The sequence below is a fragment of the Alexandromys fortis genome, unplaced genomic scaffold (assembly GCF_014885135.2).
Source record: "Alexandromys fortis isolate MF-2015 unplaced genomic scaffold, M_Fortis_MF-2015_v1.1 scaffold_97, whole genome shotgun sequence".
In the NCBI taxonomy this organism is placed as follows: Eukaryota; Metazoa; Chordata; class Mammalia; order Rodentia; family Cricetidae; genus Alexandromys; species Alexandromys fortis.
Window position 1 is genome coordinate 2,530,535 of NW_026067981.1, and position 13,010 is coordinate 2,543,544.

Sequence of the window (13,010 nt, forward strand, 5' to 3'; positions counted from 1 at the left end):
AAGCTGTATCTTCTTTTCGAGGAATTTGCGGTAGGAATCATGGTAAGTTACCTTCATGGAAAACAATGTCAATGTCTCCTACAGACAATGGGGCCACCAAGGGGTACTGGGGGGGTCTCCGTGGCTGATAATGATCACCTCTGCCTTTCTTCTTGTTTCCATGTGTCCCCAGGCATCAACTCTATGTTGACTCGCCAGTCAGTTTCTCTGTGTGTGTAACCTCTGGTGTTTTGTTCCACCGTGGTACTGAATAGTTTTCCATGAACCTTTGTGCTCTCCCAGAGCTGTGTTGATTTGTGGGTAGCTGTCTATATTGTGGGATGTGAGGATGTCAGGGTCCACAGAGTCAAGAACTTTCTACTTACTCCACCATCCTGCTGACATCACCTCTCTAGGAAATCTCTCTGCATTTCTAATACTACAGTTTAATGTTATCTAACTTAAAGGCACATTCTCAGTAGGAATCTCTCATTATCCATAGCATCCTCCCTCAGCCCTGTGTGAGAGTCCTTTTTTTTTTTTTTTTTTTAATGGAGCAATGTCAAACAGAGAGGCCAGAGAATAAACAGTAAGACTGGAGGGGGATTGAAGTGAGTGTTTTGTGCACTGGCACCGACAACACACTTAACACCATGCGTGCTCTTATCCCAAGCACTGAGTTTACATAATTGCCCCGAAGTCCCCATGCTTGGTACTGTTACCCTTGTTTACTTACACGACTGAGGAGAATGAGCCAAGGAGCAGTGAGTAACTTAATCACCTCATACAGCTGAGAATCGGTGGAGTCAGGCAGTCTGGGTGTGGTCTCTAAACCCCCGTTTCATGCAACCTCCGAGTTCCCCTATCTTTTCTCACTCAGTTTCCCATACTCCTCTGTGGCCATTCTCCATGACTACCTCTGTAAACAGCTTTTCTATCTGACCTGTATTCTAAAGTTCTTTTTGCCTTGGTCCAAATCCCCAAGTCGTGAAAGCAGGTCCATGTCACAAGCCATTTCCCCCCTAAAAATCATTACAGAGGAACCATCACCCTGGGGAGTCTGCAGGGAACCTCACACCCATAATTATGTTCTATTGACAAAATCTGCCCCACACCCAAGTAACTGTTAATCTGTTAGCAGAACACGCCTCACATTCCAGCTATCCAGGGAACCAGGTGTGGCAACTTGTGACTTCTTGGCCTACCTGTCCGAATGTGACCTCTTGGCCTACGTGAGGAACCCGAATCACGTGATCTGGAACACGTGGCAAGAATCCAGTTTCCCTGCCCCTCAAAGTCCTCATCCCGGGCCTATATAAGCAGCAACCATGACCCTAATAAACCGGAGGCTTTGACAAATCTGCTTGGCCTCCTTCTTCTGTCCTAGCTCATTCCCTATCAGGTAGCGCCCCTCCGAGACCCTGGAATAACTGATTGCAGGGTGGGTTACAAACCCCTAGACTGAGTAACCCACCCAACGCAATCAACAGGTCCACACACTACTTTATCCACCTTTGCCTTTTGACTTTCTTCCAGTTCCTACCATCCCCAGTTCTGAACCTATCCATGAGATGTCTGTGAAGGAACCTTAACAATCCTAAAAAGAGTGGACAAAGATAATGATTAAAACTATTAACTAGAAGTTGGTAAGGATAAATTTTCTCTCAAATTTGATGTAAAACACTTGGTTTTTGATCTTGCCACTCATCTGGAAAGTGGCCCTGATTAGCGACATTTGGGGAACACCTTCAGTGTGTCTGCTATTATTTTCATCCCTCTTCTTGTATCAATTCATGTAATTTCACAAAACCCGGGGAGGGAGGATCCACTGCTATCATTCAGATTCACAGTTGAGAAAATAGTGTAGAGAAACTCATTAATTTAGTGACTTGCCCAGTAGGTGGATACAAATGGGGTAGGAGTATAGGAATAGGCCTCAAGAAGTTTAAACATTCTGTCCAAACCCTAACCATTGCATGACGGAATGTTTGGTCCCACATACCACACTCTCCATGAGAAGAGAAATACAAACCTTCCCTTTTCTATGGAGACAGGGTTAGGTTCTCGAGCCCAGTCAGGCCCAGAACTCTGAATCCTCTTCCTGCTCCCAAGTTCTGGGATCATAGATAGGCATGTGCCACTACACTTGGGCCCGTGCCTGTTCCATAAGTCACTTGAAAACTGTTTCCGACAATATTCCTCAAGTGTCAGAAACTCTCACTGGGTTTTCCCTTTTCCACACCCTTAGCTTTTTGTTTCTATTTTCTGCTCTGTCCCCTCAGCAGGCTCCTGGAACCATACCATTCTCGGGCATCTCCCACTAACTGGAATTTACCCTGGGAATTTGTCATTAGTACAAAGCAAGTCTCCCAAACCTATGACCTTAGATTGGAACTTGTATGATAATCAAAGCAAATCTGACCTCTCGGGGCACAGGGACTCTTCCTGCTTTGCTCAGCCTGGGATGTCCAGGCATGATTCACACCTGCGCCTGTCTCCAGACGGTCCCCCGTGGAAGAAGTGACCCGCTGCCCCCTTGGCAACCGCTTCTTCCAAGCTGCCAACTCTGATCCTGCAGTATCAACATTCTAACTTTAGGGGAAAGGCCGTGATAAATTTCTCAAAAGCGAATAGGAAGTTGTTTTTCCGAGGCAGCCTGACACCAAGGGGAAGCAGCAAAAGTATAAGAAGCGTGGCGTGGCCAGAAGGGAGAAAGCCAGTGGAGTCGTGGAGGAGATGGTAAGTTCATTTTTCTCTGTGTGGGAAGTAGAGGAGTTAAAGCTGTTTCTGGCTGAAGGACTGAGGAAAGGTTCAGAAAGTAAGGAACAGCAATAGCCATGGGGCTTTATGTTGAATAACCGGTTAGAGCTTGAAGGCTTTTTTCTCTCTTTTTGAAATGAGGTCTTATTACCTTGGCTTGTTAAACTCTATCCTCCTGTCCCAGCTTCCTAGATAGGAAAGATCACAGGTTCACATCACCATGCCTGGCCTGAAAGCATCTTTAAAAGCCTGCTGTTCATTTGGATTCCCCTAACATCTTAGTAAGTTTGGATGATTTCTAGTTTATAGCTAGAACTGTTGTTGCTTATAGAGGGCAGGCATTTAACCAGCGGCTACATGCCTGTCAAGACTTGATGATGCTGCCTTCTAGATCGCATTCTCTGGCTGCACACACTCTCCATGAGAAGAGATCTTGGCAAGATCATCACCTCTTTGCTAAGTCTGCGGGTGTCTCTGGGATAAAAGGAAGGCTGAGAAAGCACATTGGGGCATCTACAATTGAATAGCTTCTTAATCATCTTATTCTCAGCCTTCTTAACAGTTTCTCTAAGTCTCAGGAGTTCTCTGGGGCTAAACCATGAATATCCATGGGGTTCTGATCTAAATTTCTATCTTTAGTGTTACTAATTCAGTCTCCTCATCTACAAATGAGATGTAATAATAATAATCTACATATATTATTCAATATCATAGCAGAAAAGAAATAAGATTGCGCTGGAGGACATTTATATCTCTAGCTACCATTTAAGTGAAGGAGAAAACTCTGGAGGTATAATGAGGTTGAGACTGAGGGAAGATACAAAGGCAACCAGATATTTTGAACTCAGTATAATGACTCTGGATAAAACATGCATAGTTGGGGTACTTCCATGTGCATTCCAATATACTAGGAGTATCACACATAGTCTCGGAATTTGAAATCTTCTAGTCTGTACCTAATGAGGGAGCAGGCATGTGTTCTCTTTTAGGCATCTTTCTGTAGCACTCCTGAAGAAAGCCATGCTTGCATGGGATACTTCCTCCTCCCCACTTCCCCGCAACACATCTTTTCAACCCCCCTTCCCGTGTATGTGTATGTGTGCGTGGAGAAAAATAGAGATATGAGGATGGTGACATTTGAGCCTGCACTATTTAATGACCATGACACAAGCTGGGATTACTGGTATTTTTTGCATGCCATTCTTCTGAATCAGTTGACGCAAGTGAATGAACCATCCATCTCTTCCTTCTATTCTTTTTGGCATCCTCTTCTATTTCAAATACATAAAAATATTAGATCATGGCATTGTTCAGGATTCTGATGGAAGCTACAATTTCTTTACCTGGATGAAAAGACAAATATCCTCACAAGCTGACCTTTACAGACATCAGCAGGAGGTTCTTGGACTTCCAGGCAGGTTGCAGAAGACCCTTGGGACTTTCCCCGCTATGTGTTATGCTCAGGTGCCCCTCAGCTCCCACCTGGAAAGCAGGCTGGAAGCCTGCACTGAAGTGCTAAGGACGAGCCCTGGGACTGGTCACAGCACTCCTTAGATAGCTTCCTCTCCAAGGGCATTTGTTTCTTAGGAATCAGAAACCTCAGTCTGTCTGTATGAAATCTGCTTCATGTTTAGACAATGGCTTCAATGAGGACCCAAGAGAATCGAGTTAAGTTGTATCTGGTGGGATGGTTTTCAATCAGCTCGCATGGAGCCGCTCCTGCTTAGGGATTAAGTCATCCTGAGGTCTGACAAGGCTTCAGCAGGCCAAGGAGCAGCTCAGGATCACTTCCTGTGAACTGTTTAACCATTTCAGCCTCCAGCTTCTTCCAGTTTCTACTGCTCCTTCTATCATTTCTGTTTCATAGTGTTTTAGGCTGGCAATGAGCTCTTCAAATATGCATCTTTAGAGCTCTGTGCATAGAAGACCATTAGTCAGATCACCAAAGAGATCTTGACTTTCATCTAAAAGACAGTACTGAACAAGGTCCTGGGCAGGCTGATTTTATACTGAGAGTCACTATTGCCTTCCAGGTGTCTAATGCTTCTGCTGGAAGAGCAAGGCAGATACTCTACAGCATCAAATGCAGAGGAAATCCTTCATGTTTTTAGGGATGTAGCTCAGGCAAGGACCCATGGTCTTCTTGAAAATCAACTATGTGCTTTATTTTAATGCTGCTGTTTTGTTTTATACCATAACTCTGCCTAGTCTAATTTAAATACAGGCTTTGGTTCTGAGTGGCCAGATAAGGGAGTTGTCTTATTTCTATCTGAAATCTGTTAAACTTAGAGACGAGCTCTTTTCTAGTGTTATTTTCCGGGGGTGGGGGGCGCTGCTGGGACATTGATATTCTACCACTTCCATCCAGAAAGTCAAGGGCACTGAGCTGGAACTGTGGCCATGTCTCATGTCACCTGGGCTTCTCCACTCTTTGTCCCTGGTGAATCTCTTCTCTTCTTTCCTGTCTCCGTTTCCATCGATTGCAGCCAACCAGTTCCTCTTTAACTTCAATCAGGACCATCGTAATGGCCTCTGCTTTTTGTGTCTCAGTCTTCACGTTCCTACTCAACAACAACAGTCTTGTCAGGTATGTTTTCATGGGGCTTCTCAATTCAGAACCCTGAAGATGGCTCCCTTTCTGATTAGCATCCAACACAAGACCTGTCTCCAAACTACCTTTTCAGTTACTCTCCAGAGTCCCAGTTTTCAACATCAGCCAGAAGCACAGCATAGTTCTTTTAAAGTTGCCCCCTGGCTTCTCTCTGTGCTTAGAATAAGAGCTCATCCTGTGCTTTGGCTCCAAGAGCCTGGCATCATCTTTTAACTACTTTCCTGCCACGTTTGTTTGCCCTCTACCCCATCCGTTCCAGCCACGTTCCTTTCTTTGTGTCGTTTGACCTTACGCTTGATCCTGTGTTCAAGGCTTTTGTGTTCTTCCTGCTGCCCACTTAACAGCTTTCTCTGATCACTTTGTGTTTGGATTAAATAGCACCTTCCTGCAGAGGACTGCCTTGAGGTCCCCGGCTGACAGCCCCAAGTCCCTCTGTCGCATAACCCTACTTTAAGTCTTACCTGACTTCTATTTTGTTTAGTGCAACCACACGTGTTCATTCTGAGGACAGATACTGAGTCCACTTTCATGATTTTAACTCCTTTCCCTGGAAATGTGCCTGAGGTGTTTTAGGAACTTAGTTGTTGTTGGAATAACTAATGGAAAAATAACCCCCAGATGGCGACAAGAGAGTGGTTGTTTGGTGTGGAGGAAAAAGTGGTCTGGATAGCCAGACTACTCTAAGGGGAAAATTAAGGGGCAACTTTAAAAGATCTATGCTGTGCTCTGGCTGATGTTGAAAACTGGGACTCTGGAGAGTAACTGAAAAGGTAGTTTGGAGACAGGTCTTGTGTTGGATGCTGTCATAGGTACTCTTGGCATAAAAGCACAGGGAACATATAATACATTATGGAAATCATAGCATGTCTTATTATAACTTCATCATAGTACTGCAAGAAAGATTGGATAATTGAGAAGTAGTGGCAGGAAGAATTGTCAAACAGTAAGGGTCCATATTTTTAAGGGTCTTCTTTGTATATTTTGAAAAATTTGAATGTGTGGCTTAGAGACAAGGAACCATTGGTTTTTAAGTAGTAAAGCAATATAACAAATTATGTTAGAAATGTCATTCTGGGCTGGGGATATGCCTCAATAGCAGAATACTTTCACAGCATTCATGAGGTCCTTTGTTTGATCCCAGCACCACAAAAAAAAAAAAAAAAAAAAAAAAAAAAAGGAGAAGAGAGAAAGAAAATAGAAAGATAATCATTTTGATTGCATTTTAGAGAAAGAATTAGCAGTAGTTAACCTTGAGAAATGAGGCCAATTAGAAGCTGATTTCTGAGGCCCGGAAAAGAAACAATGGCATGCCAGCCAGTCTGTGACAATCCAAGCGACAATTTGGCAAGTGTACAGGATTCTTGCCACACGGTAAAGTCATCAGGCTTCCTCAACAGGTTGCTGTAAAAGGGTTCAGACAAGGGAAAGATTGTTGGTCCTCCCTCCCTGCTCCTAACTGGTGGAGGAGTGCAGGTTGCCATGGAGATGTAGGCAGAGGAGCTCGGGTCAATGCTACTGCCGGGTATAAGAACCTGCATTGGTTGTGTGCCAGAGCCCTTCAGAGTCAGACCGCACCAGAACATTACGTCGAAACTTAATTTTCTTTTAAAGAGTAGTTGCTATGTCATGTCCTCTAGGCTTCCTGAGGCATACCACCTTTGGACATCCCTCCAGCTCCCCACATCCCCTCCCCTCATTCCTACATCCTGTTTGTATGGAGTTTAGAGAGTCTGTTGGGCTTACCTGATCCCCTACTGGAGCTGTAGGAGAGAGAGCAATCCTGCTCTTGTTTCTCTCACATCAAGTAGAGTGAGGGAAAGTGTCGGGGGGGGGGGTGCTTTTTGGAGGTTGCCTTATTTAGCAGACCTCTGCCCTATTTCCAGTCACTTTCTTATAATTATTATTTTATTTATATTGGTTCATTTTGTTTATTTCAGATTTCATCATTCATTTGTATATCTATAAACCCATCATTCATTTTTTAAAAATATGCTTTATTGTGGATATTTAAATATACAGTATAATGTAACAGGATACATACAGGTAGCCAAGTGGTTTTCATTGCTTATTTTTAATTTTGTTTTTGTGGAAAAGAATAGCTAAATCATATTTAACAGGAATGTATAGGTAGTATATTTTTATTCCCTACAGTGGTCATGTTGAACATTGGGTTCCTAGATATGTCACTCAATAAATCTGTTACTTTAGTGAGTGGAGTAAATGGCAAGAATATTGTTTTTCAGATCTGTAATTTTTTTTTACCTCAGACAGTCTCTAGTATAGCATATTGTATCAGAGGTATCAGATTATGATTATCATGTATTTACTAATTATCACATTTCCACATGGTGTGAAGAGCTGAGATGACCCATGGGTCTGCTCATAGGCACCACAGTTAGCCAGCTGTTTCCAATGTTGCCATAGTTTCTTTGGGACCTGACAACCTGCATGGTCTTGTGTCTGCTCAGTATTCATGTTGGGAGCCTTATGCTCTCGAGCGACACCAGAAATGGAGATGCTGATTTGGGGACTTTTACAAATAGATGATGGTAAGGCCTAGAAGAGAGGAATAGAACCATGGAAGCAGGAGCACACTAAGGACAAAACGTTGGGGCAGATCCAAAGGAACACTCAGAAAAAGTTCTCAAGACATTAGAGAAACATCACATTAAGCAAAATGAATTGCCTACAGCAAATGCTGGTGCACAGAGTTCAAGTAAGATAGAGGCGGAAAGCTGCCATTTAGTTGGGTGATGTGCAAGTTCATGATAAAGTTCAAGAGAGCAGTTTGATAAGAAGGTGGAAGCTGTGGGCTGGAAAACAAAGAGGAGGCAGGGGAGTTGCGAACTAGTAGCTGCAGAGGAAGCAGAGAGAGCCAAGAGGATATGGACGGGCAGACAAAGGTCAAAAAGGGGTACCACCTCTGCTTCTGAACTGCTGCACTGTGATCTCCTCTCTGTGGCCATGGGACCCCTGTATGTTGGTCCCTCTTCATACAAACGGGAGGCTAAGAGGCCAAGATTCTCACACTTTCTGCTCTCTCCTTGACTCTGCCCCAGCTCTAAGTAGCACTGCCCATAACCAGGGTGCTTACACAAGGTTTGGGCAGTCACAGGATGTTATTCTAATGACCCAGTCAGGCTCAGACTCTTTTTAGACACTTACAGTTTGAAGCAGTCTGCCAGACAGCCTTAAAGATTAGCAGAGCACATGGCTGCTTTACCTAGAGAGGCATTTCCTCTTGTTACAACACTTCTTGGTTGGTCAGATACACAGGGTCCTTAACTCTTCAGCGTCCGAGGTCCCTTTGCGCCCTAAAGCTGTCTTGTAGAGCAAGAGCAGGTATAAAAGGCTACCACCACCCAAAAAGACATTTCTGAGGAAAATTGATTACTAAGTAAAGCTTTTGAATACAACCACGCTTCATACCCACACAAAAAGTCCTGTCAGCTACCACTAGGTCAACAGGCAACCTTACTATTGACACAGGGGTTTGATTTGGGGGTCTATTAAGTATGATCAGAGTGAAGAGATTCTCTGATCATGGTGGCTTAATTCCAGCACATGGGAGGTAGAGGCAGGAGGCTGAGGAACTGGCTACATGGCAAGTTTAAAGTTAACTTCAACTACATGAGAATTAGTACAAATGAATTACTGGATTCATGAGCCTTTTAGAAGGAGTCTAATTGCTACAGATAAACATTTTCTTCACCATTTCCACGGTTCATGAGCTTTGTAAGACTAAGAATTAGTATGTTGACCTGCTGTGCACTTAGCTAGCCAACTTTGGAAAAATCACTTATACTCGGTGATGGGATGTGATCATCTTCCCTTAGTAGACCAGAACACCTATTGTGGAATGCGAGGGAAATGCAGAATTGACTCGGCAGGGACCCTTGCATCTCCTATGGGACTGAAATAGCTCAGGAAGACGAGTCCTGGTATTTGATGATCTTGAAGAACAGAAGTGTCAAGATGAAACAGGGTGCACAGACGTTTGTGTCCTCCTTTGATGATGTCAGGATTTCATCAGAGCATCACAATTTTCTAATACCTTACGTTTCCTCAAACCACTTTCCTCTCTCTCTCTCTCTCTCTCTCTCTCTCTCTCTCTCTCTCTCTCTCTCACACACACACACACACACACACACACACACAGACGTTTACATACACACACAACTGGTAAAATAGTTGGGGAAATTTAAATAAAATCTTGTTTTAAAGTTTGTACAAATAAACGACAACTCAGAATGGGGAGTACCTCTATTGAGGGTTGTATTTAAACAAAAGCTTATTTTAAAGCTGAAAAAAGTTAATACAGAAAACAATGAGTAGATTTGGACACAGTGATTTTTTAAAAAACAAAGTTAGAAACTGCATCAGCTCACTCTCCTCATGCCTCCTTTAGGGAGACCCCAGCATCTAAAATGCCTAGACATACCATTAGTGGGACAAGTCACAGGGGCCCAGGTGGAAATGCAATGGATTTAAACCTGTCATGTTCCTCAGGGTGGAACCCAGCCAAGGGTCAAAGCCAATACTGAGTCCCTGCATCGGGCTACATTGCTGTGTTCATCAGTAAGAACTTTTCTTTGGTATCTCCAAACCTTTGAAAAACTGCATCACCTCCCCTCCTTTTAAAGTGGAGAGTTAAAGATTTTCTTCACAAATTTTGAAATTAAGTTTAGATTTCCAACATATTATAAACATGGCTCTTTAAAAAGCTGCTGTATTCTGTCTTAAAGTTCAGCAAAGGTATTAAAAGCTGGAGTGATACAAACCCAAGAAACATGAGATAACATGGACATTTCTACTATTCTTTTTGTCTCCTTAGCTACTGACCCCCATTTTACTTCCTCTACAGAATCTTAAGATAATATAATTTTAAACACAATGTCTTTCCTTCTTATTTATAAAAATATAAATAAAAACTAAAACATCTTTAATTATCTGGAACCATAAGTTTCTGCAAGTTAATTTTTTAAAAAAAATGTCACCTACATGGCAATTATTTTTAGAACACAATTAAACTGTGATGAATATAGTACCATTGGAGAGATGACTCTGCAGAGGTCATCAGTTGACTAGTGTGCTGGCATGTGAGGACGCTCTACCTACCCGTAAAAGCCAGAATTCGGAGACTCCAGGGTAGACAGTGCCAAGCTGGCCAAGTCACCCACCACTGTCTGGGAGACTTGCTTTGGTTTGAGTTGTGCATGTCTTGCTATCTGGAGCCTGTGGCCAGCAGGGCATCTGCCCCTTCAGACATATGCTGTCCCACACTGTGTCCTGCATCCCGTACTGTGTATGGTAGCGATACAGTCTGGGCAATTCAGAATTTCTCTACAGTCATTTTAGTTAGCTATTTCTCTGAAGGAGTAGAAATCCTGCGTTTAAATACAAAACCATTGTTTTCGCGTTGGTCGTAACATTAGGGCAGCTTTGGAGGCATATTGGTACCCTGCTCAGCTTGGACATGCCTCATACTCCACATCCTCAAAGGCAATGCTCTGTGAGTTTGAAATGTTAGGGGTTTATGAATGTAAAAATGCCAAGTAGACAGCTTCTGCGTCTAAGTCAGCAATTTTCATTTGCAAGATACCATTTAGATGTTACAAGTTCAGTATTGCTGTGTGTAATAATAACTTGGACAAGATGAGCATTTCTAGAACTTACCTGTCTGAAGTCATCTCTAAAGGCCAATAGATTTGATATGCCCTTCACAGCCTCGTTATGGTGGGTCGGGAGAGTGTTGAAAAAGTAGAAGGAAGGGGAAGGTCCACAACACCTTCCTGCTGGAGATAAGAATTATCCCAATGATTCTCAGCCCAATTTCTACAGTCTCATTGGTTGTTTGTAGATACTAAAAGAAAGTTTTCTGTTTTGTTTCAGGCCGGCTGCCTAAAAGCTTCCTGGAAGCCAAGACTCCAGAGTGCAGTCCTCGGAGCTGCTCAGCTTATCTGGTTCATTGCTTTGATCTCTGGTAAATACTAGGTGAACCTTCACCTGACCTGACTATTTAGGAGTGATCCCAGGGTCAAATGGGAGTAGTTTGGGATGGTAGCCTGCTGTGAGGCATGGGAAACCATTCACACCCAGGGGCCTGAAAGAAATACACAGCAGACATTATCACACTGAACCACAGGGTTGCTGGATGGATCAGCATCACCTAGACAGGACAGGCACAGGCCACAATATTCTCAGTGATTCACAGCATTATTTCAGTTTCTTTAAACATAATTTTGGGGGCGGAGAGATGACTCAACAGTTAAGGTCACCTGCTGTTTTTCCAGGGGACCCAGGTTTAGTTTCCAGCCCCCATGTCAAGGGGCTTACAGCTTCCTGTAACCCAGTTTTTGGGGACCTGACATTCTCCTGACTCAGACAATGCCTATACACAAGTGGTGCACATAAACCCACATGAGCACACACACACACACACACACACACAAACAAAAAATAAGTCCTTTTAAAAAAATAAAAGTGAATTTCTTCAAAGTCAAAGTAAACGGTTTAGTATATAATATTATTACGTTAATCACTGCCTTTCATTGCTGGAAACAACAGTGCAATCCTAGCTGCATCAAAATAAATCTCCTCTCTTACTATGTAAACCAGGTTGGCCTCAAGCTTGTGATCCCTCTGCCTCAGCCTCCCAGTTCTGTAAGGAAGGTTGAGGTTACAAGTGTGTACCACCATGCTTGCCTGCCTCCAGAGTAAAGCCTACAGGCAAAACACCACCACCGAGGCGCTAGTGAAGAAAGTTGAAATATGGCAAATCTCATGGGTCAAATAGAAACAGAATTTTATAAACAGGAAGGGAGTCGTTTCCAGGTCTGATTGCTGGCATTGTCCACCTCTTCTGGGGAACTGGCCTCTTCTGCCCCCATGAGTTCCCAAGGGCTCCAATAACAACCCTGTATCAAAGGGGACATACTTTATTTATTTTGTTTTTATATCATAAACACTTACAAGGAAAGGTCCGTTTTAATGCATGAGTAAATAGATTTGGAAGAGGTAATTTATCAGGGAGAAACAGCTAAGAGAAGTAAAGTGTGTGGCTGCAAAAGGGAGATGTTTCCTAGCCCTACAGCAGTTCACGAATTCAGCGGACATCTACTTACTGCATTATCAGTAAATGTCAACCACTGTGATTCATGATGAGAATCTGGGGCTAAAAGGGGGCCCACAACCAACCAGACTCACATTGGTGGGTATGGGTCACATCACAGAAACAGGTCTTACAACATGGGGCTAGAAGAGAAGTGGGAGCCTGGAGGAAGAAGGGCGAAGTGTACCTGAATCTACCAAGGGAAACAGAAGAGGGGAGCTTAGCCAACATAATAGGACAGCTACAAGGGAAGGCAAAGGAATAGCCAGGCATGGCGGTGCATGCTTGTGATCCCGGTACTTGGGAGGCTGAGGAGGAGTTCCAGGCCAGCCTGAGCTATGCTGTAAGATCCTGACTCAACAAAACAAAACAGGTGTTCTGTAAAGAAAAAAGTAAGCACGGTGGGCACCGAGACTGAGCAGTGGGAGGCTCCAGATCATTTCCGTCACATGTTCATGTGCTGCCTAACGTGAGCGTGGACAAGCCCTGTACCCATCTTTTTAACTGATGAAGCAAGAGTAGACTGGCTGAGCGCTAAGCTCCCCCCTG

General features: G+C 43.5%; 1 protein-coding gene across 1 annotated transcript in view; it reads left to right on the top strand.

The window, feature by feature from the left end:
* The first annotated feature begins 2,605 nt into the window (after nucleotides 1-2,605).
* Nucleotides 2,606-13,010, top strand: part of Selp (selectin P) — a 33,248-nt gene continuing 22,843 nt past the window's right edge. Inside the window, exons 1-2 of the mRNA XM_050158408.1 lie at nucleotides 2,606-2,718; nucleotides 11,243-11,333. Coding sequence (XP_050014365.1) covers nucleotides 2,716-2,718; nucleotides 11,243-11,333 — 94 coding nt within the window. The 5' untranslated portion in view covers nucleotides 2,606-2,715. The remainder of the gene's footprint in view (nucleotides 2,719-11,242; nucleotides 11,334-13,010) is intronic.